At 39.2% G+C, this 23,514-nt stretch overlaps 1 protein-coding gene across 15 annotated transcripts in view; it reads right to left on the bottom strand.

The window, feature by feature from the left end:
* The window catches only part of DOCK3 (dedicator of cytokinesis 3), a 603,425-nt gene that overhangs the window by 232,112 nt on the left and 347,799 nt on the right, over positions 1–23,514 (bottom strand). For all 15 annotated transcript variants that reach the window (XM_045050712.1, XM_045050713.1, XM_045050700.1 and 12 more), the window contains one exon: positions 4,786–4,934. In XM_045050712.1, coding sequence (XP_044906647.1) covers positions 4,786–4,934 — 149 coding nt within the window. The remainder of the gene's footprint in view (positions 1–4,785; positions 4,935–23,514) is intronic.

Raw genomic sequence — 23,514 nt, 5'->3', positions numbered from 1 at the left:
CCTCAGTTCCCTCATCAGGCAAAACAGAGCTCTTGTCTTGGAAATGCATAATAGCATTTCATTATAACAATACATATGTAAGGGGCACCTGGGTAGCTCAGATGGTTAAGCATCCAACTCTTGATATCAGCTCAGGTCATGATCTCATGGTTCGTGAGATTGAGCCCTGCATTGGGCTGTGCGCTGACAGCATGGAGCCTGCTTGGGATTCTCCTTCTCCCTCTCTCTCTGCCTCTCCCCTCCTCACACCCTGTGTCTCTCTCAAAATATAAATAAAGTTAAAAATGCATAAGTTAGACCATGTACCTGCCACCTTATATAAGCAGATGTGCTCCATAATTAATAGCTGTTTTTTTTAATGTTTATTTATTTTTGAGAAAGAGAGAGAGAAAGCATGTGTGGGAGAGGGACAGAGAGAGGGAGACAGAGAATCTCAAGCAGGCTTCGCTCTGTCAGAGAAGAGCCCAACACAGGGCTTGAACTCACAATACGTGAGATCATGACCTGGGCTGAGAGTAAGAGTTAGATGCCTAATCAGCTGATCCACCCAGGCATTAGCTGTTCTTAATAGCTTCTGAAATAGATTTTGAAAAGGCAGAGCTATAATGTCTCTGTAAAGACTTATGGAAAAGGCATAAAAGTTTAAAATTACATATGATTAATATTTACTTATATTACTTTTTTCAAAGTAAGAAGGAAAAAAATTTAAAGGGTTAGTTCAAGTGAGAACCAGAGAAAATAGTCCTATTGATTTGGGGGCAATATGTCTTTTTCCTTTAGTAATGATATATGTAAAAGGTCTCACTCAAGGTTTTACATTTTCTTTTTTTTTTTTTTTTTAATTTTTTTTTTCAACGTTTATTTATTTTTGGGACAGAGAGAGACAGAGCATGAACGGGCGAGGGGCAGAGAGAGAGGGAGACACAGAATCGGAAACAGGCTCCAGGCTCTGAGCCATCAGCCCAGAGCCCGACGCGGGGCTCAAACTCACGGACCGCGAGATCGTGACCTGGCTGAAGTCGGACGCTTAACCGACTGCGCCACCCAGGCGCCCCAAGGTTTTACATTTTCTACTGGGAGTAAAGGGATAAATGGAAAGAAGAGGAAGAAGGAAAAGAAAGAAGTGCAGTGGGATAGAGAAAAGACGGAAGAGGACAGAGAGAAGCTGTGAGAGGAGGAATAGGGGAGGAGGGAGGGTGTAAGGAAAGAAGTAGGGAGGAGGATAGAACTATGTTCCTGATTTGTATGTTTATTAAAATGGACATATAAATACAACCCCCAATACACATACACACTTTGCTGAGTAAAAGTTATTAATGAAGGTGTAACAGCTCTGCAATTTACTGACAGGTATTCTTAATGGTCTTTGCCTTTTTCAAATATGATATAAACTCATTTCCAAGCTATCATGTATCTTTAAGTTTTCATATTTGATTGCCAAATCTGATTGGTCTGTTCTCCATGTTTTATTATAAAGAGATATTGATACTTCTTGAATATTTCTCTTCCTTATTTACTGGTATGTATAATTACAGCTAAACTGCAACATAATGATTTATATACAACTTGGTGTCATTGGTTCAAGTTTACAATTTGCTTGGCACATAGTAATATTATTTTTGAAATTATTACTGCCTTTGATTTATTAAATAAATTTAATACCATTTTATAACAGTACTGTTTGTGGCTGAGGAAGTAGGATCAGTAGCTATGCCATGTGTAACATACAGTATTTTGCTAAGATTTTTATTGCTGAAGTTAGATTTAGAGAATACTGTCTGATCTATGGTACACCTGAATCCATATTATATCATACAAGGAGTCTGTGGTGTGTGCCAGGTAACCCTACTGACAGTCAAGAGAGGGTGTAATTTAATGAAACAAACAAGGACATAACTCTGTCACTTCAAAAGTTCATAACTCTGTCACTTCAAAAGTTCACAAATAGCCAATTTAGGGTTGTACTTTTTTTTTTCTTTTCTAAGGAAGAACAGCACCACTCTGGGTTGGATCGACTTTATTAGATTTTGTGTTTCCTCCTTCCTAATGTGCTGTTCCACTTTTGTAAGAACACATTCACTTGTCAAGTCCCTTCTTAAGAAAGGAGCCATGAAAGGTAACTTCCACTTCCATGAATACTTTAAAATGGCTTTAGCTGGCCCTTACACTTAATTAGATAGTTTTGCTGTTAATACAATTCTGGCTGGCAAACCATTTCCTACAGAATTGTGAAGATACTACTTCATTATATCCTAGAATCTGGTATTACTGATAAAGCTTTTGAGGTTGGTGTGATTCTTATTATTTTGTAAGAAGACTTGTTTTCCTGCCTGAAAACCTTTTAGGATCTTCTCTTCATCCCTGGAATACTGAAATATCTTACAATGCCTTGCTGTGGATTTTGGGCTTTCCCCCCATTCATTATATTAGGTATTTGGTGGGATCTTCCAATCCAAGACTCCTGGCTCTCTGGCTCTGGGAAATTCTCTTCTATCATTTCTTTAGGATCTCCTCTTTATTGCCTGTGTTCTTTTTCTGGAAATTATAGTATCTGATATTAGGCCCCCTGGACTGAACCTTTGTATTGCTCTTCTTTTTTCAAACATTTCCCATCTTTTTGTTTTATTTTCCCAGAAATAACATAAAATTATCTTACTGTTCTCTTTTTGAATGTTTGATTTGGGAAATCACATTCTCTATTTCTTTTTCAGAGTACTTTATTTTACATAATGGATCTTGACTCTCTCTGAGGGTGCTGAGAGACTTTTTTTTTTTTAAGTTCTTTACTAATCTCTAGTTGTCTTGAGGGCCGGGTTATTTCCTTCCAATGGTGCAAAGTATTTTGTTTATCCTGGTCTCTCTCTTCTCTATGGAAGGATTTTTTTTTTTTTGGTTTCCTTTATTTTTTATTTTAACCATATCACTATCAATCTAATCTTTTCTTTCTTTTTTTTTAATATGAAATTTATTGTCAAATTGGTTTCCATACAACACCCAGTGCTCATCCCAACAGGTGCCCTCCTCAATGCCCATCATGCACTTTCCCCTCCCTCCCACCCCCATCAACCCTCAGTTTATTCTCAGTTTTTAAGAGTCTCTTATGGTTTGGCTCCCTCCCTAACTTTTTTTTTTAAATACCTGGTGATACTCAACTGTCTATCCCAATTTATTTATTTTTTTAATTAAAAAATTTTTTTTAACGTTTATTCATTTTTTTGAGATAGACAGAGCATGAGTGGGGGAGGGGCAGAGAGAGAAAGAGACACAGAATCTGAAGCAGGCTCCAGGCTCCAAGCTGTCAGCACAGCCTGACACGGGGCTCGAACCCACAGACTGTGAGATTATGACCTGAGCTGAAGTCGGATGCTTAACCGACCAAGCCACCTCAAGGTGCCCCTGTCCATCCCAATTTAAAAAGCACTAGAAGTGTGGGGAGTTTTTGCACATGGTGGGTGACTAGCAAAGTTTCTTTCTGGTAAGTGGAAGGGATCTGGTCATTACAATTTGAAACCCTTACATAACACAATATGGAGGGCTTTGTAATAAAGGTCCCAGAGTACACTCTTGTTGCCCAGTTCCCCCCAGGCAGTCTGTCTTTGTCTTTGTTTATCTGAAATGACTGGCTGCCAGTCTTTCTACTCATGGCAGTGGGTTATTCCTTTTATATACTTTTAAGCAATTCCCCTGCCTTTTTAAGCACCAAGGTATGCTCCTCCATGATTCTGCAAACTGCTGGACAGAACATCTCTTTCATTAGCTAAAGTTTCTTCCATGTATACTGGGCTTCCTTCATCATTAATACTCTATCTACATTCCAGCTTCTAGAAATGAGTTCATATATTCCATTTATTGCTAGGCCCCCTCCCATTCTTTTTATTTTTCATTTCAATGACATCTTGAGAGGGTGAGGAGCTAAAGACTTGTACTAAAACATACATAAAGTATATGTATGACCAGGAAACAACCTGGACACTTTAAAGTTCAATGGACTTGATTTTAAGATAATGAGACAAAATCACTTGAGAATTGTATCAATTATTATATCTAGGAAGAAATAAAATTTGAATACTATCTACTCTAGCTTCCCATGCCAAAGTCTTAGAATGCTATATATGACAAATAACCATACCTCCTGCATAAATGCAGGACTATTTTTGAATGACAAATTAGTTAAGAATATTTTGAAGTAGAGATGTAGACAGTTCCCATTTGGAGTACATGCATACTCAGATAAATTGCATGGCTATAAAATGTAAAAGACACAGAAATCACCTGAAAAAATAAAGATACTAAAAGATGAAACAAAAGTGTACTCTGATTACTGAGATCTAGAATCAAGGAATTTGAGCTGGAAGAGACCTCACAGGATAATGCAGTCCAATTATTTAATATTCCAGAAGTGAAAATAAAAATTGAGATATATGGAGAACAAACTGAGGGTTACTGAAGGGGTTGTGGGAGGGGGGATGGGCTAAATGGGTAAGGGGCACTAAGGAATCTACTCTTGAAATCATTGTTGCACTATATGCTAACTAATTTGGATGTAAATTTAAAAAAATAAAAAATAAAATAAAATAAAAACTGTGTGAGTTTCAGTGTGTAGAGCCAGTAAGTGCCCTTTGCTAAACCAAAAGAAACAACTACTCATCTTTAAAATGATCAAAGCTTAGTGCGGAATATAATAATGTCTTTTCATCACTAAAGAGAGTTTTGATCAGGTTCAAACTCTGTAAGAACTGAGCTAACATAAAGTAACTGAAATGCCCAAATGATATTCATACTTACTCATTACCCCAGTCCAGGCGCACGGTGATATGCCGCTTAACCTCCCGCACCTGATCCTGAGTGAGGTGACCAGACAGTAGCTGCCTTCGAAGGTCAATAAGTTCGTTCATCACATGGCGTAGCTTGTAGAAAAGATCTACTTTGTGTTTCTGAAAGGGCATTTTTGGTTTTGGGTGACATGAAAAAGGGATAGAGAAAAATAATGAAAAAAGAAAGAGAAATAGTTAAACTATGAAGTGTTCATTTCTCTGAATCTCTAAAAAAGGCAATGTAAAGAGGAGCATATTTAAGAATCTTAAAACAAAGTACTTAGTTTCTACTGTCTAAACATCTCTATATAGATAACATCTAACAAGTAATACAATTCATCTGGATCATGCAAAATACCATTTATCTCTACTCCATTCTGGACAATTCATTTTCCAGTAAATCAGAGTTACTAAACTTAATCAGAACACAAAGTTAGACTCATAGGAGTCTACAGCTGATTTCCCTGTCAGAAATTACTATGTATGTAACATCTCTGGTTTCTCTACGAGGAGAAACAGGGTTTCCTCAAGTTGGGGAAGGGAAGAGAGAATCACTTGCCCTACTTTGAAGGAACTAAGGTTCCAATAAAAAGCCACAATCTCTGGAGCAATATTCACTCCAGGTTTCCAGGCCTCATCTAGTTTTAATTAGCTTTTGTAAACAATATGCATCCCTAGTGTCAAAGATATGAACTCTTTTCAGTTTAATAAAAAATGTCACCTTTTTAAGAGTTAAATGGAAACATCTTAATGAATTTAATTATGGACATGATAGGGCTTTTAACAGATAAAAAGTGTAAATGCCATGACAGTAGATACTTGATGAAAAAGATTTACTTAAGAATATAGATTTAAAAACTAAAGTCTTATTTGCTCACAAGTGCAATCCTGGTTTGGAAATTTTTAGGTTTCTCTTTCGGTTATAGAGAAGCATGATTCTATATGATAATTAAAACTCTTGGAATGTAACTTTTCTATAAAGAATGCTTTTTAAAGTCAGATCAACCTGTACCATAGGGTTAGGAAAGCCTCTATCTAGAATTTCCTCTAAAAAGACACTTGCCAAAATAAGCTTGATTAAAGTTAACTATAAATAAAATTAATAATAAAGTAAATGGCAAACCAGCAGAATCAGCTAATATTCATGGCAATGATCTTATGATTAAAATGTTCAAGACCTCATGCTACTTAGAATTCATCTAATGGAGCATTAGACTTTTAAAATCCATCTCACAGAGAAACTATTTTTTTAATGTTTATTTATTTTTGAGAGAGGGACTCAGTGCAAGCAGGGGAGGGGCAGTGAGAGAGGGAGACACAGAATCTGAAGCAGGCTCCAGGCTCTGAGCTGTCAGCACAGAGCTCAGTGTGGGGGTTGAACTCATGAACCACGAGATCATGACCTGAGCTGAAGTCAGATGCTTAACTGACTGAGCCACTCAGGCGCCCCTCACAGGCAAAGTATTTTTAAATAGAAGACCTTAGGAATCATGCACTCTAACTACATCATTGCTAATAGCATGAGATCCTTTTTCACTCAATGTTTATACAAAGAAAAGTTAAGTACCTTGATGGTACACAATGCTGGCAGAATGAACTTAAAAATCCTTGTCAGTTCATATAAAAAGGCCTAAGAATATTATATCATTTAGAATATTGAGATCTTAAGGTAAGCAAAAAAGGCAATGTGGTGTCTCCTTCCAGCATATTCATTTATTTTTGATAAAATAGGGCCACCAAAGTTTAAAATAGAAAATTAGATTATTTTCCCATCAAACCATACCCAATAATCCACTGCATACATACACACAAGCATTTATTCAATCACTTGATTACAAACGCTTATGAAGCACCTGATGAATGCTATCACTATGTTGTGATCAAAAGTCCCCACCCTACTCTTAAAAACTGAGAATAAACTGAGGGTTGATGGGGGGTGGAAGGGAGGGGAAAGTGGGTGATGGGCATTGAGGAGGGCACCTGTTGTGATGAGCACTGGGTGTTGTATGGTAACCAATCTGACAATAAATTTCATATTAAAAAAAAAAAGTCCCTACTCTCGTGGCTTCATTCTAGAGAGCAGAGACAGACTGCAGACAAATAAATAATGGTAGTGATAAGTTCTAAAAATAAAATTATAGCAGAGTAGAAATAGTGGGTGGCAAAGGGTGGGTTGGCTGGGGAGCAGGGGAAGGTAATACTTCAGGTAGGCTGGGCTTCTTTGGGAGCTGAACTTTAACTAGAAACCTGAATGAAACAAGGTGACAGCATTTGGGAAAACTGAGGAAGTTCAAATTTAAAACAAATTGAAAACAAAACTGGGGAAGTTTTAGAGGCATAAAAAACAGCAAGAACAAATGCCTTGATGTGGAAGTGGACTTGGCATGTTCAGAGAGAACAGAGAGGTCAGTGTACCTTCAGCAAAGTGAACAAGGGGGGAGAGTGGTGATGATGCAGTCAGAGAAGTACCAGAGACCAGATCAGGCAGGGCTTTGGTAAGCCATGTTAAAGGGTTTGGCTTTTATTCCAAGCAAGATGGAATGCCACTGAAGATAGGGAGAAGAATGATGTGATAGGATTAAGGCTTGAAAGCATCACTCTGAGTGCTGCTGAGAATAAACCACGAAAAGCCAAAAAGGAAGGCAGGGGTTCCAGTCAGCAGGCTATTTATTACAACAATCCACAGGATTACAGTTGACTAGACAAAGGTAAGAAGCATAATGTAAAACTTTTAGGGCTTGGGGTTTTGACATGTTTTGTAGGTTAAAGCTGTCAGGATCTGTGGATATATCAGATGTGGGATATGAGTGGAGTCAAGGATTTCTCTTTTTCTTGACCTGGGAAGCATGACTGGAGGAGGGAAACAATGTTCAATTTTAACATGCTAGGTTTGACATTGAATTCTAGTATTTAGAGGTCATCTAGAGGAGTATCTAGCACAGGAAACAAAGAAGGAGAAAGGAGTGAAATGAGAGGAAAAGCAGGAGTGTACTGAATACAGGGTTTTAATGAGGACTTTGTCAAATGCACTGACTGAGAGGTTAAATAAAATACAGACTGAGAGTTAGCCACTGCATTTGGGTTTGTGGTGGCCATCACTGATTCCTATAAGGGCAGTTTTGATGAAATTGTTGGAGTGAATTTAAGAGTAATGGGAGAGAAGAAAAATGGGAACAGAACACAGACAACTCTTGTAGAATTTTCAGTAATTGGAAGCAGAGAAATAAGATAGTATAATAATGCTGTGCAATCAGGGGAGGGTTTTTTTTCAATGAAACAAAATTTCAGGATACTTGTATGCTGAAGGGAACGATACAGTAAAAAGAAAAAAATTTGATGATGCAGATACTAAGTCTTTGAGTAGCCAAGAAGAGATGGGTCCCCAAGAAGGGAAGCTCTGCTTAGGCTAGATATTCCATATATTGTCACAGAGGAAAAGCATAGAATACGGTTAATGACAAAGGCATTTGGGAGATTTGGTGACAGGAAAACTAAATTTTTCCTCCAGGTGCTTTATTCTCAAGGAAAAAAAGAAGCAAGGTCATCAGCCGAGAGTGACTAGGGTGGGAGGGAGTGTTAGAGATTTCAGAATAGGGAAGAAGTTGTAAAAGTTCCACAGAGAGTGGTAACACAACCTTGACAAGAGGTAGAGAGTTCGACTGTCAGATGATTTTGAGTTTTGTGAACACTAATTAAAAGTGTGGTTGTGTGTGTTTTTTAAGCCAAGGGTAATAATGTATATTGATGCTGAAATATCATGTATGTAAGTATGTATGTATCACATATATGTATGTGTATGCATGTATATTTACGCACACACATATACACACATACACACAGTGTTTATGCAACACATACATGCACACATATACATACAATATCAATGCAAAAATATACTAATATACTCCTTTAAGGCATTAAACAGTCATTTATTAAGAGTTTCTAACAGACCATACTGTCCAAAGATGACTACAATACTCCCATCCCAAGTACTATTCTGCAAAAATGTGACCTTCACATGCGTCCAGTATGAGATAGAGTCTGTTTCTTCACACCTTTGAATCTAGGAAGGCCCTGAGACTGCTCTGATCAACTGAACACAACAGCAGGAAGCTAAAGCTAGTTCTAGAAGCTGCCCTTAACTTGTCCAGCAGCTTCAGCTTCCTGTCTCTTGGAATATATGCTTCTTCTGGAAGGTTCCCTCTTAGAATCCAGTTGTCATGCTGTTAAAAGCCCAAGCTGCATGGAAAGGCCACAAGGAGACACTCCATTAAGCAGTCCCACTGTGTGAGTGAGCCAACTTAGTTGCTATCCCTAGCCCAGGAGAACTTTCAGGAGGTTACAGCCCCTACCAAAATCTGACTGCAACATGAGAAACCCTCTGTGAAAACCACCCAACTGAGTTCACTCTATCCAGAGAAGAATGAAATATAATAAATAGTTGCTTTAAGCCACTAAGACTTGGAGTAGTTTTTTATGCAGATAATTGGAAAAACTGTACAGTATTTTCTCCAACTACAAAATCAGTTGTTTCTAATTATATGAAGCCAGGAATGCTAACTCTGCATTAAGAATGAAACGGGTCACATCATGAGAAAGCAGAACTATTATTACAATCAATGTGATGCTAATTTCTTTCTCTAGGCCAACCCAACGAGCTCTGTGACCGGAGCTCCTAGCACTAGAGGCTGCTCCACTAGCACTGCTCTGACACCACACTGCACTCTTGGGTTTGCTGGCAGAAAACATACACCATTCAAGGTAAGCAATCTTGAGTGACTGGCCACAGAGTACAAAATTTACCTAGGATCACTTGACACCACAGGACAGTTGAATGTCTCACTTTGGCTGAACGATGCTTTTCTACTGAGACTCCTGCTCCTCAGTAGATTAAAATAACAGTACAATTAGGTTGGTGGTAAGTTTTAGCTTTCCTGCATAATTATCCCTAGTTCCTGTCAAAGCTAAAATAAATGCAGGAGAATTTTTTTAAAGGGCGGGGAGAGTTAAGATGGCAGAGTAGTATGGAGACCCTGAGCTTGTCTTGCCACTGAAATGCAGCTATATTAGCATAAAACCATTTTGAACACCTAGGAAATCGATCTGAGGATTAAAGCAACAATCTACATAATTTGAGCCAGAGAACTTGGCAGATACATAGTGCAGAGAGGTAAACTGAAGGAGAGAAAAGCCATGGAGCCATGGAGGGTAGGGAACCTTTTTTGTGGAGAGGACAGAGAAAGAGAAAGGGAGAGAGTGCAGCACGTTGGATCACACAAGAAAAGCACTACCCCCAAAAGAAGCTGGAGAGAAGGAGTGAAAACACAGGGGACTAGACAAGAAATCTGTTCCCCAAAACCATTGACAAAGAGAAAGGAGAGGGTTTTAACATCGCCAGGATTCTATAAACAGTGGAGCAAAGAATCTAAAGGTCCAGAGTTCAGTGCCTGGTAGTACTCTGGTGAAGAAGTAGAGCAAACTCCCATGATTAGTCAGTGTGGTCTGAGGGGTCTGTGTACCACACAGGGAGAAGCAGTTCCCCAGCTTGGAGTGCATTTGGTAGAGGCCATATGGTTTCTCCACAGGCAAAAGTCCTGGCAGACCATGGAGAGCTGCCACATTTACCGATATTGGAACAAAGACACCAGAATACAGCAAAACTTGGTGCCAGTTGTGTGTTCTGATTTACCATAAACTCTGAGCCTCTGCTGCTGCACAACATTTTCAGGGACAAGCCAGGACTTGCCATTGCTGGGTAAAACCCTCCTCCAGAGAAGCAGCACGGGTCCAAAGCCGCAGGGGTCTCTGAAGTGTTGGGTTTTGAAACACAGCCCCATCTGAGATAAAAATCTAGAGCGAAGTAACACCTGGCAGCCAGACAGCTTGGACACAGACAGGGTAAAGGTGGGGACCTGACGGAAGCCTGAGATAAAGGAGGGGTGCTTGATAGTGTGTCTGTGAGGGCACAAAATTTCCAAGCCAGAGACTAGAGAGCTGGGTGAAGCCACTTTTACCTCATGGATAGACCACAGCGAGCTAAGAAGCACCACCAAGTGGCGAACAGAGCCACTACACCAAGCTCCATGCTCCTGTGCCCTCCAGACACAGCCCCCAGAAGACCAGCACAAATCCCTTCCACCTGCTTAGTCTACGGACTAAAGTGTGCTCCAAAGTATAAGTTCTAAGGGAACAGGATGCAGCTTCATTTGGATTTCATTCTGTTTGCTTGTTCATTTTCTTTGCTTCTGTTTTTACTTACATTGTTTTTTCTTTCTTCTTTCTTGGACACAGAAACAACAAAAATTTTTTTTAATTTCTTAAAATTTCTGTTGGGAAGACGGCAGCGTAGGAGGACGCTGGGCTCACCGCATCCTGTGGATCACTTAGATTCCACCCACACCTGCCTAAATAACCCAGAAAACCACCAGAAGACTAGCAGAATGGATTTTCTGGAGCCAAGCGTAGACGGGAGGCCCACGGAAGAGGGTAGGAAAGGCGGAGAGGCGATGCGTACTACACAGACTGGTGGGAGGGAGCCAGGGCGGAGGGGCAGCCCGCCGGCAAAGCAGAGCCCCCGAGTCTGGCTTGCAAAAGCGGAGGGGCCGGACGGAGTGTGTTCTGACAGCAAGCGGGACTTAACATCTGGAAGGTTATAAGTTAACAGCTCTGCTCGGAGAGCAGGAGGGCTGGAGGAGAACAGGAGGGAGAGTTGTTGAGCCCCAGTCGGCGGAGCTCAGCCTGGCGGGGAACGAAGGCGCTTGCCAGCGCCATCTCCCTCGCCCAGCCCCCAGCCAAAATCCGAAAGGGAACCAGTTCCCATCAGGGAACTTGCTGGCACCGCGCATACCCCAACGCTGTGCTTCTGCAGATCCATCCCTCCGGCGGGTCTGACTCAATTCCGGTGCCGCAGGGCCCCTCATGAAGATCTCCGAAGGAAAAGTGAGCTGAGCCTGGCCCTCCCGACTGTGTGCACCTTGCCGATCCACCCCAGCTAATACGCCAGATCCCCAGCACCACAAGCCCGGCAGTGTGCAAGTAGCCAGACGGGCCACGCCACCCCACAGTGAATCCCGCCCCTAGGAGAGGGGAAGAGAAGGTGCACACCAGTCTGACTGTAGACCCAGGGTGGGCTGGGGGCAGACATCAGGTCTGACTGCGGCCCCGACCAATGCAAGTTATTCAAGACAGCACAGGGGAAGTGCCCTGCAGTTCCGCACCACTCCAGGGACTATCCAAAATGACAAAGCGGAAGAATTCCCCTCAAAAAAACCTCCAGGAAATAACAACAGCTAACGAATTGATCAAAAACGATTTAAACAATATAACAGAAAGTGAATTTAGAATAATAGTCATAAAATTAATCGCTGGGCTTGAAAACAGTAAAAAGGACAGCAGAGAATCTACTGCTACGGAGATCAAGGGATTAAGGAACAGCCAGGAGGAGCTAAAAAATGCTATTAATGAGCTGCAAAATAAAATGGAGACGACCACAGCTCAGATTGAAGAAGCAGAGGAGAGGATAGGTGAACTAGAAGATAAAATTATGGAAAACGAAGAAGCTGAGAAAAAGAGAGATAAAAAAATCCAGGAGTATGAGGGGAAAATTAGAGAACTAAGTGATGCACTAAAGAGAAATAATCTACGCATAATTGGTATTCCAGAGGAGGAAGAGAGAGGGAAAGGTGATGAAGGTGCACTTGAAGAAATAATAGCTAAGAACCTCCCTAATCTGGGGAAGGAAAAAGGCACTGAAATCCAAGAGGCACAGAGAACTCCCTTCAGACGTAACTTGAATCAATCTTCTGCATGACATATCATAGTCAAACTGGCAAAATACAAGGATAAAGAGAAAATTCTGAAAGCAGCCAGGGATAAACGTGCTCTAACATATAAAGGGAGACTGATAAGACTCGTGACGGATCTCTCTACTGAAACTTGGCAGGCCAGAAAGGAATGGCAGGAAAAATTCAATGTGATGAACAGAAAAAATATGCAGCCAAGAATCCTCTATCCAGAAAATCTGTCATTTAGAATAGAAGGAGAGACAAAGGTCTTCCAAAACAAACAAAAACTGAAGGAATTCATCACCACTAAACCAGCCCTACAAGAAATCCTAAGGGGGATCCTGTGAGAAAGTACCAGAGACATCGCTACAAGCATGAAACCTACAGACATCACAATGACTCTAAACCCATATTTTTCTATAATAACACTGAATGTAAATGGACTAAATGCGACAACCAAAAGACATAGGGTATCAGAATGGATAAAAAAACAAGATCCATCTAATGCTGTCTACAAGAGGCTCATTTTAGACCTGAAGACACTTTCAGATTGAAAGTGAGGGGATGGAGAACTATTTATCATGCTACTGGAAGCCAAAAGAAAGCTGGAGTAGCCATACTTATATCACACAAACTAGACTTTAAATTAAAGGTTGTAACAAGAGATGAAAAAGGGCATTATATAATAATTACAGGGTCTATCCATCAAGAAGAACTAACAATTATAAATGTCTATGCGCCAAATACGGGAGCCCCCAAATATATAAAACAATTACAAACATAAGCAACCTTATTGATAAGAAGGTGGTAATTACAGGGGACTTTAATACCCCACTTACAACAATGGATAGATCATCTAGACACATGGTCAATAAAGAAACAAATAAACAATGACACATTGGATCAGATGGACTTGACAGATATATTTAGATCTCTGCATCCCAAAGCAACAGAATATACTTTCTTCTCCAGTGCACATGCAACATTCTCCAAGATAGAGCACATACTGGGTCACAAAACAGCCCTTCATAAGTATACAAGAATTGAGATCATACCATGCATACTTTCGGACCACAATGTGATGAAGCTTGAAATCAACCACAGGAAAAAGTCTGGAAAACCTCCAAAAGCATGGAGGTTAAAGAACACCCTAATAAAGAATGAATGGGTCAACCAGGCAAATAGAGAAGAAATTTAAAAATATATGGAAACAAATGAAAATGAAAATACAACAATCCAAATGCTTTGGGATGCAGCAAAGGCAGTCCTGAGAGGAAAATACATTGCAATCCAGGCCTATGTCAAGAAACAAGAAAAATCCCAAATACAAAATCTAACAGCACACCTAAAGGAAATAGAAGCAGAAAAGCAAAGACACCCCAAACCCAGCAGAAGAAGAGAAATAATAAAGGTCAGAGCATAAAGAAACAATATAGAATCTAAAAAAACTGTAGAGCAGATCAATGAAATCAAGAGTTGGTTTTTTGAAAAATAAAAAAAAAACCTGATAAACCTCTAGCCAGGCTTCTCAAAGAGAAAAGGGAGACGACCCAAATAGATAAAATCATGAATGAAAATGGAATTATTACAAACAATCCCTCAGAAATACAGGCAATTATCAGGGAACACTATAAAAAATTATATGCCTACAACTGGACAATCTGGAAGAAATGGACAAATTCCTAAACACCCACACACTTCCAAAACTCAAACAGGAGGAAATAGAAAGCTTGAACAGAACAATAACCAGTGAAGGTATTGAATCAGTTATCAAAAATCTCCCCAAGGTGGGAGGGAGGGGAGGGTGGGTGATGGGTATTGAGGAGGGCACCTTTTGGGATGAGCACTGGGTGTTGTATGGAAACCAATTTGACAATAAATTTCATATATTAAAAAAAAATCTCCCCAAAAGTAAGAGTCCAGGACCAGATGGCTTCCCTGGGGAATTCTACCAGACATTTAAAGCAGAGATAATACCTATCCTTCTCAAGCTATTCCAAAAAATATAAACGGAAGGAAAACTTCCAGACTCATTCTATGAAGCCAGTATTACTTTGATTCCTAAACCAGACAGAGACCCAGTAAAAAAAGAGAACTGCAGGCCAATATCTCTGATGAATATGGATGCAAAAACTCTCAATAAGATACTAGCAAATCGAATTCAACAGCTTATAAAAAGAATTACTCACCATGATCAAGTGGGATTCATTCCTGGGATGCAAGGCTGGTTCAACATTCGCAAATCAATCAACGTGATACATCACATTAATAAAAGATAAGAACCGTATGATCCTGGCAATCGATGCAGAAAAAGCATTTGACAATATTCAGCATCCTTTCTTAATAAAAACCCTCGAGAAAGTCGGGATAGAAGGAACATACTTAAACATCATAAAAGCCATTTATGAAAAGCCCACAGCTAATATCATCCTCAATGGGGAAAAACTGAGAGCTTTCCCCCTGAGATCAGGAACATGGCAGGGATGTCCACTCTCACCGCTGTTGTTTAACATAGTGTTGGAAGTGCTAGCATCAGCAATCAGACAATAAAAGGAAATCAAAGGCATCAAAATTGGCAAAGATGAAGTCAAGCTTTCTTCCACTTTTTGCAGATGACATGATAATATCCCGATAGACTCCACCAAAAGTCTGCTAGAACTGATACATGAATTCAGCAAAGTCGCAGGATACAAAATCAGTGTACAGAAATCAGTTGCATTCTTATACACTAATAATGAAGCAACAGAAAGACAAATAAAGAAACTGATCCCATTCACAATTACACCAAGAAGCATAAAATACCTAGGAATAAATCTAACTAAAGATGTAAAAGATCTGTCTACTGGAAACTATAGAAAGCTTATGAAAGAAATGGAAGAAGATATAAAGAAATGGAAAACCATTCCGTGCTCATGGGTTGGAAGAATAAATATTATTAAAATGTCAATACTACCCAAAGCTATCTACACATTCAATGCAATCCCAATCAAAATTGCACCAGCATTCTTCTCGAAGCTAGAACAAGCAATCCTAAAATTCATATGGAACCACCAAAGGCCCCGAATAGCCAAAGTAATTTTGAAGAAGAAGACCAAAGCAGTAGGCATCACAATCCCAGACATCAGCCTCTATACAAAGCTGTAATCCTCAAGACAGCATGGTATTGGCACAAAAACAGACACATAGACCAATGGAATAGAAAACAGACTCCAGAATTGGACTCACAAAAGTATGGCCAACTAATCTTTGACAAAGCAGGAAAGAATATCCAGTGGAAAAAGGGCAGTCTCTTTAACAAATGGTGCTGGGAGAACTGGACAGCAACATGCAGAAGGTTGAAACTAGACCACTTTCTCACACCATTCACAAAAATAAACTCAAAATGGATGAAGGACCTGAATGTGAGACAGGAAACCATCAAAACCCTAGAGGAGAAAACAGGAAAAGACCACTCTGCCTCAGCCACAGCAATTTCTTACTTGTCACATCCAAAAAGGCAAGGGAATTAAAAGCAAAAATGAACTATTAGGACCTCATGAAGACAAAAGCTTCTGCACAGCAAAGGAAACAATCAACATAACTAAAAGGTAACCAACACAATGGGAAAAGGTATTTGCAAATGACATATCGGACAAAGGGCTAGTATCCAAAATCTACAAAGAGCTCACCAAACTCCACACCCGAAAAGCAAGTAATCCAGTGAAGAAATGGGCAGAAAACATGAATAGACACTTCTCTAAAGAAGACATCCATATGGCCAACAGGCACATAAAAAGATGCTCAACATCGCTCCTCATCAGGGCAATACAGATCAAAACTACACTGAGATATCACCTCACACCAGTCAGAGTGGCTAAAATGAACAAATTGGGAGACTATAGAGGCTGGCGAGGATGTGGAGAAATGGGAACCCTCTTGCACTGTTGGTGGGAATGCAAACTGGTGCAGCCACTCTGGAAAACAGTGTGGAGGTTCCTCAAAAAATTAAAAATAGACCTACCCTATGACCCAGAAATAGCACTTCTAGGAATTTACCCAAGAGATACAGGAGTGCTGATGCATAGGGGCACTTGTACCCCAATGTTTATAGCAGTAGTTTCAACAACAGCCAAATTACAGAAAGAGCCTAAATGTCCATCAACTGATGAATGGGTAAAGAAATTGTGGTTTATGTACACAATGGAATACTATGCGGCAGTGGGAAAGAATGAAATATGGCCTTTTGTTGCAACGTGGATGGAACTGGAGAGTGTGATGCTAAGTGAAATAAGTGATGCAGAGAAGGACAGATACCTTATTTTTTCACTCTTATGTAGGTCCCGAGAAACTTAACAGAAGACCAGAGGGAAGGGGAAGGGGTAAATAAAAAGTTACACAGAGGGAATGAAGCAAACCATAAGACACTCTTAAAAACTGAGAACAAACTGAGGGTTGATGGTGGGTGGGAGGGAGGGGAAAGTGGGTGATGGGCATTGAGGATGGCACCTGTTGGGATGAGCACTGGGTGTTGTATGGAAATCAATTTGACAATAAATTTCATATTGAAAAAATTGTCCTTTTATGTGAGAGAAATAAAAATGAAGGGAACAATAAAAAACAATAAAAATAATTTTCTTAAATTTTTCCTACTATATTTTTTACTTTATTGAAAAATTTCAAATTCTGTTTTACTTCCACCATTTCAGTTTATTTCATTGTATTCATTTTTTCAACTTTTCAAACGTTTTCCTTCCCCCCCCTTTCTTCTCTAATCTATCAAGCCCCTTTCAACACCCAGACCAAAACACACCTAGGATCTAGCATCCTTTATTTGACTTTGTGTGTGTGTGTGTGTGTTGTTTTTAATTGTTTAATTTTAATTTTTTAATTTTAATTATTTTTAACCTCATTCATTCTTTTTCTTCTTCAAAATGATGAAACAAAGGAATTCACCCCAAAAGAAAGAGCAGGAAGAAACAACAGCCAGGGACTTAACCAACACAGATACAAGCAAGATGTCTGAACCAGAATTTAGAATCACGATAATAAGAATACTAGCTGGGGTCGAAAATAGATTAGAATTCCTTTCTGCAGAGATAAAAGAAGTAAAAGCTAGTCAGGATGAAGTAAAAAATACTATAACTGAGCTGCAATCTCTAATGGATGCCGTGGTGGCAAGGATGGATGAGGCACAGCAGAGAATCAGCGATGTAGAGGACAAACTTATGGAGAATAATGAAGTAGAAAAAAAAGAGGGAGACTAAGGCAAAAGAGCACGATTTAAGAATTAGAGAAATCAGTGACTCATTAAAAAGGAACATCAGAATCATAGGGGTCCCAGAAGAGGAAGAGAGAGAAAAAGGGGTAGAGGGGTTATGTGAACAAATCATAGCAGGAAACTTTCCTGACCCGGGGAAAGACACAGACATCAAAATCCAGGAAGCAAAGAGGACTCCCTTTAGATTCAACAAAAGCTGACCATCAAAAGGTATATCATAGTCAAATTCACAAAATACTCAGGCAAGGAAAGAATCATTAAAGCAGCAAGTGAAAAAGAATTCCTTAACTTACAAGGGAAGACAGATCAGGTTTGCAGCAGACCTATCAACAGAAACATGGCAGGCCAGAAAGGAGTGGCAGGATATATTCAATATGCTGAATTAGAAAAATTTGCAGCCAAGAATTCTTTATCCAGCAAGGCTCTCTTCAAAATAGAAGAAGAGATTAAAAGTTTCCCAGACAAACAAAAATTAAAGGAGTTTGTGACCACTAAACCAGCCTTGCAAGAAACTTTAAAGGGGCCTCTCTCAGGCGAGAAAAGATTTTAAAAATTAAATAAATAATAATAATAATACATACATACATACATACAAACAAAAAGCAATAAACACTAGAAACACCAAGAGAACACCACCAGAAACTCCAACTCTACAAGAAACACAATGGCAATAAATTCCTATCTTTCAATACTCATTCTAAACGTCAGTGGACTAAATGTTCCAATCAACTACAACGGACTAAATGCTCCAAATAAAATAAATACTTCATAATAAAAGTAAGGGGATAGAGAACCATCTATCATGTTAATGGTCAACAAAAGAAAGCCGGAGTAGCCATACTTCTATCAGACAGTCTAGAGTTTAAAATAAAGACTGTGTCAAGAGATGAAGAAGGGCATTATATCATAATTAAGGGGTCTATCCACCAAGAAGACCTAAAAATTTTAAACATTTATGCTCCAAATGTGTGAAAACCCAAATATATAAATTAATCACAAACATAATGAGACTCATTGATAATAATACCATAATAGTAGGGGACTTCAACACCCCACCTACAACAATGGACAGATCATCTAACCAGAAAATCAACAAGGAAACAATGGCTTTGAATGACACATTGGACCAGATGGACTTAACAGATATATTCAGAACATTTCAACCTAAAGTAGCGAAATATACATTCTTCCTCAGTGCACATGGAACTTTCTCCAGAATAGACCACATACCTGGACACAAATCAGCCCTCAGCAAGTACAAAAAGATCGAGATCATACCATGCATATTTTCAGATCACGCTATGAAACTCGAAATCAACCACAAGAAAAAATTTGGAAAGGTAACAAATACTTGGGAGACTAAAGAACATCCTACTAAAGAATGAACAGGCCAACGAAGAAGTTAAAGAGGAAGTTAAAAAGTATATGGAAGCCTATGAAAAGGATAACACCACAGCCCAAAACCTCTGGGACACAGCAAAGGCAGTCATAAAACGAAAGTATATAGCAATCCAGGCCTTCCTAAAGAAGGAGGAAAGGTCTCAGATACACAACCTAACCTTACACCTTAAAGAGCTGGCAAAAGAACAAAATAAAACCCCAAACCAGCAGAAGACAGGAAATAATAAAGATTAGAGCAGAAATCAATGTTATTGAAACCACACCAAACCAAACCAAACCAACCCAAACAAAAAACAAAACAAAATTAAAAAAACACTAGAACATAGAACAGATCAATGAAACCAGAAGCTGGTTCTTTGAAAGAATTAACAAAATTGATAAACCACTATCCAGGTTGATCAAAAAGTAAGAGAAAAGGACCCAAATAAATAAGATCAAGAATGAAAGAGGAGAGATCACAACCAATACAGCAGAAATAAAAACAATAATAAGAGAATGTTATAACCAATTATATGTCAACAAAATGGCCAATCTGGAAGAAATGAACAAATGCCTAGAAACATATGCACTAGCAAACCTGAAACAGGAAGAAACAGAAAATTTGAACAGATCCATAACCAGTAAAGAAATTGAATTAGTAATCAAAACTCTACCTAAAAACAAGAGTCCAGGGCCAGATGGCTTCCCAGGGTAATTGTACCAAACATGTAAGGAAGAGTTGACACCTATTCTCCTGAGGCTGTTCCAAAACATAGAAATGGAAGGAAAACTTCCAAACTCTTTCTATGAAGCCACCATTACCTTGATTCCAAAACCATACAGAGACCCCACTAAAAAGGAGAAATATAGACCAATTTCCCTGATGAACATGGATGCAAAAATCCTCACAAGATATTAGCCAACAGGATCCAACAATACATTAAAAAAATTATTCACCACGACCAAGTGGGATTTATACGTGGGATGTAGGGCTGGTTCAATATCCACAAAACAATCAATGTAATTCATCACATTAATAAAAGAAAGGACAAGAACCACATGATCCTCTCAATAGATGCAGAGAAAGCATTTGACAAAACACATTACCCTTTCTTGATAAAAACCCTCAAGTAAGTAGGGACAGAAGGAGCATACCTCAAGATCATAAAAGTCATATATGAAAGACCTAGTGCTAATATACTCAATGGGGAAAACTGAGAGCATTCCCCTAAGGTCAGGAACAAGACAGGGATGTCCACTATCACCACTGTTATTCAACTAAGTATTGGAAGACTTAGCCTCAACAACCAGACAACACAAAGAAACAAGAGACACTCAAATCTTCCAGGAGGAGGTCAAACTCCCCTCTTCGCAGTTGACATGATATGCTATAGGAAAAACCCAAAAAATTCCACAAAAAACTGCTAGAACTGATCCATGAATTCAGCAAAGTCACAGGATATAAAATCAAGGCACAGAAATCAGTTGCATTCCTACACACCAACAATGAAGCAACAGAAAGAGAAATCAAGGAATCGATCCCATGTACAGTTGCACAAAAAACCATAAAATACCTAGGAATAAATCTGACTAAAGAGGTGAAAAATCTATACATTGAAAATGACAGAAAGCTTATGAAGGAAATTGAAGAAGATACAAAAAAATTGAAAAAGATTCCATGTTCCTGGATAGGAAGAACAAATATTGTTAAAATGCCAATAGTACCCAAAGCAATCTATATATTTAATGCAATACCTATCAAAATAACACCAGCATTCTTCACAGAGCTAGAACAACCCTACTTTGTATGTAACGAGAAAAGACCCCAAATAGTGAAGGCAATCTCGAAAAAGAAAACCAAAACCATCACAATCCTGGACTTCAAGATGTATTACAAAGCTGTATCATCAAGACAGTATGGTACTGGCACAAGAACAGACATTCAGATCAATGGAACAGAATAGAGAACCCAGAAATGGACCCACACACATATGGCCAACTCATCTCTGACAAAGCAGGAAAGAATATCCAGTGGAATAAAGACAGTCTCTTCAGCAAGTGATGCTGGGAAAACTGGACAGCGACATGCAGAAGAATGAACCTGGCCCACTTTCTTACACCATACACAAAAATAAACTCAAAATGGATGAAAGACCTCAATGTAAGACAGGAAGCCGTCAAAATCCTCAAGGGGAAAGCAGGCAAAAACCTCTTTGACCTTGGCCACAGCAACTTCTTACTCAACATGTCTCTGGAGGCAAGGGAAACAAAAGCAAAAATGAACTACTGGGACCTCATCAAAATAAAAAGCTTTTGCACAGCGAAGGAAACAATCAGCAAAACTAAAAGGCAACTGACAGAATGGGAGAAGATATTTGCAGATGACATTTCAGATAAAGGGTTAGTATCCAAAATCTACAAAGAACTTATCAAACTCAACACCCAAAAACAAATAATCCAGTGAAGAAATGGGCACAAGACATGAATAGACCCTTCTTCAGAGAAGACATCCAGATGGCCAACCGACACATGAAAAAAATGCTCAACGTCCCTCATCATCAGGGAAATACAAATGAAAACCACAATGAGATACCACCTTACACCTGTCAGAATGGCTAACATTAACAACTCAGGCAACAATAGATGTTGGCAAGGATGCGGAGAGAGAGGATCCCTTTTGCACTGCTGGTGGGAATGCAAGCTGGTGCAGCCACTCTGGAAAACAGTATGGAGGTTCCTCAAAAAATTAAAAATAGACCTACCCTATGACCCAGCAATTGCACTACTAGGCATTTATCCAAGGGATACAGGTGTACTGTTTTTTTTTTAAGAAAAAAAAATTTTAAATTTATTATTATTTTTAATATGAAATTTACTGTCAAATTGGTTTCCATACAATACCCAGTGCTCATCCCCAATAGGTGCCCTCCTCAATACCCATCACCCACCCTCCTCTCCTTCCCACCCCCCATTAACCCTCAGTTTGTTCTCAGTTTTTAAGAGTCTCTTATGTTTTGGCTCCTTCCCTCTCTAACCTTTTTTTATTTTCCTTCCCCTCCCCCATGGGTTTCTGTTAAGTTTCTCAGGACCCACATAAGAGTGAAAACATATTGGGGGCGCCTGGGTGGCGCAGTCGGTTAAGCGTCCGACTTCAGCCAGGTCACGATCTCACGGTCCGTGAGTTCGAGCCCCGCATCAGTCTCTGGGCTGATGGCTCAGAGCCTGGAGCCTGTTTCCGATTCTACGTCTCCCTCTCTCTCTGCCCCTCCCCCGTTCATGCTCTGTCTCTCTCTGTCCCAAAAATAAATAAAAACGTTGAAAAAAAATTTTTTTTTAAAATAAAAAAAAAGAGTGAAAACATATGGTATCTGTCTTTCTCTGTATGACTTATTTCACTTAGCATAACACTCTCCAGTTCCATCCACGTTGCTACAAAAGGCCATATTTCATTCTTTCTCACTGCCACGTAGTATTCCATTGTGTATATAAACCACAATTTCTTTGCCCATTCATCAGTTGATGGACATTTAGGCTCAGGTGTACTGTTTTGAAGGGACACATGCACTACCATGTTTATAGCAGCACTATCAACAATAGCCAAGGTATGGAAAGAGCCCAAATGTCCATCGGTGGATGAATGGATAAAGAAGATGTGGTAATATATACAATGGAGTATTACTCGGTAATCAAAAAGAAAGAAATTTTGCCATTTGCAACTATGTGGATGGAACTAGAGGGTATTATCCTAAGTGAAATTAGTCAGTCAGAGAAAGACAAATATATGACTTCACTCATATGAGTGCTAAGACACAGAACAGATGAACACAAGGAAAGGGAAGCAAAAATCATATAAAAACAGCGAGGGGGACAAAACCTAAGAGACTCTTAAATATGGAGAACAAACAGGGTTACTGTATGGGTTGTGGGGGGGGGGGAATGGGCTAAATGGGTAAGGGGCATTAAGGAATCTACTCCTGAAATCATTGTTGCACTATATGCTAACTAACTTGGATGTAAATTAAAAAAAAAAAGAATATTCAATAAAAATAAAATAAAAATAAAAAGAACATCACCAGAAACGTCAACTCTACAGGCAACACAATGGCACTCAGTTCATATCTTTCAATAATCACTCTAAATGTAAGTGGACTAAATTCTTCAATCAAAAGACACAGTTTATCAGAATGAATAAAAAACAATCTCTATGTTGCCTACAAAGACACATTTTAGACCTAACACACCTGCAGATTGAAAGTAAGGGAATGGAGAACAATCTATC

The sequence above is a fragment of the Felis catus genome, chromosome A2 (genome assembly GCF_018350175.1).
Source record: "Felis catus isolate Fca126 chromosome A2, F.catus_Fca126_mat1.0, whole genome shotgun sequence".
Taxonomy (NCBI): Eukaryota; Metazoa; Chordata; class Mammalia; order Carnivora; family Felidae; genus Felis; species Felis catus.
This window is presented reverse-complemented; position numbering and strand designations above follow the sequence as displayed.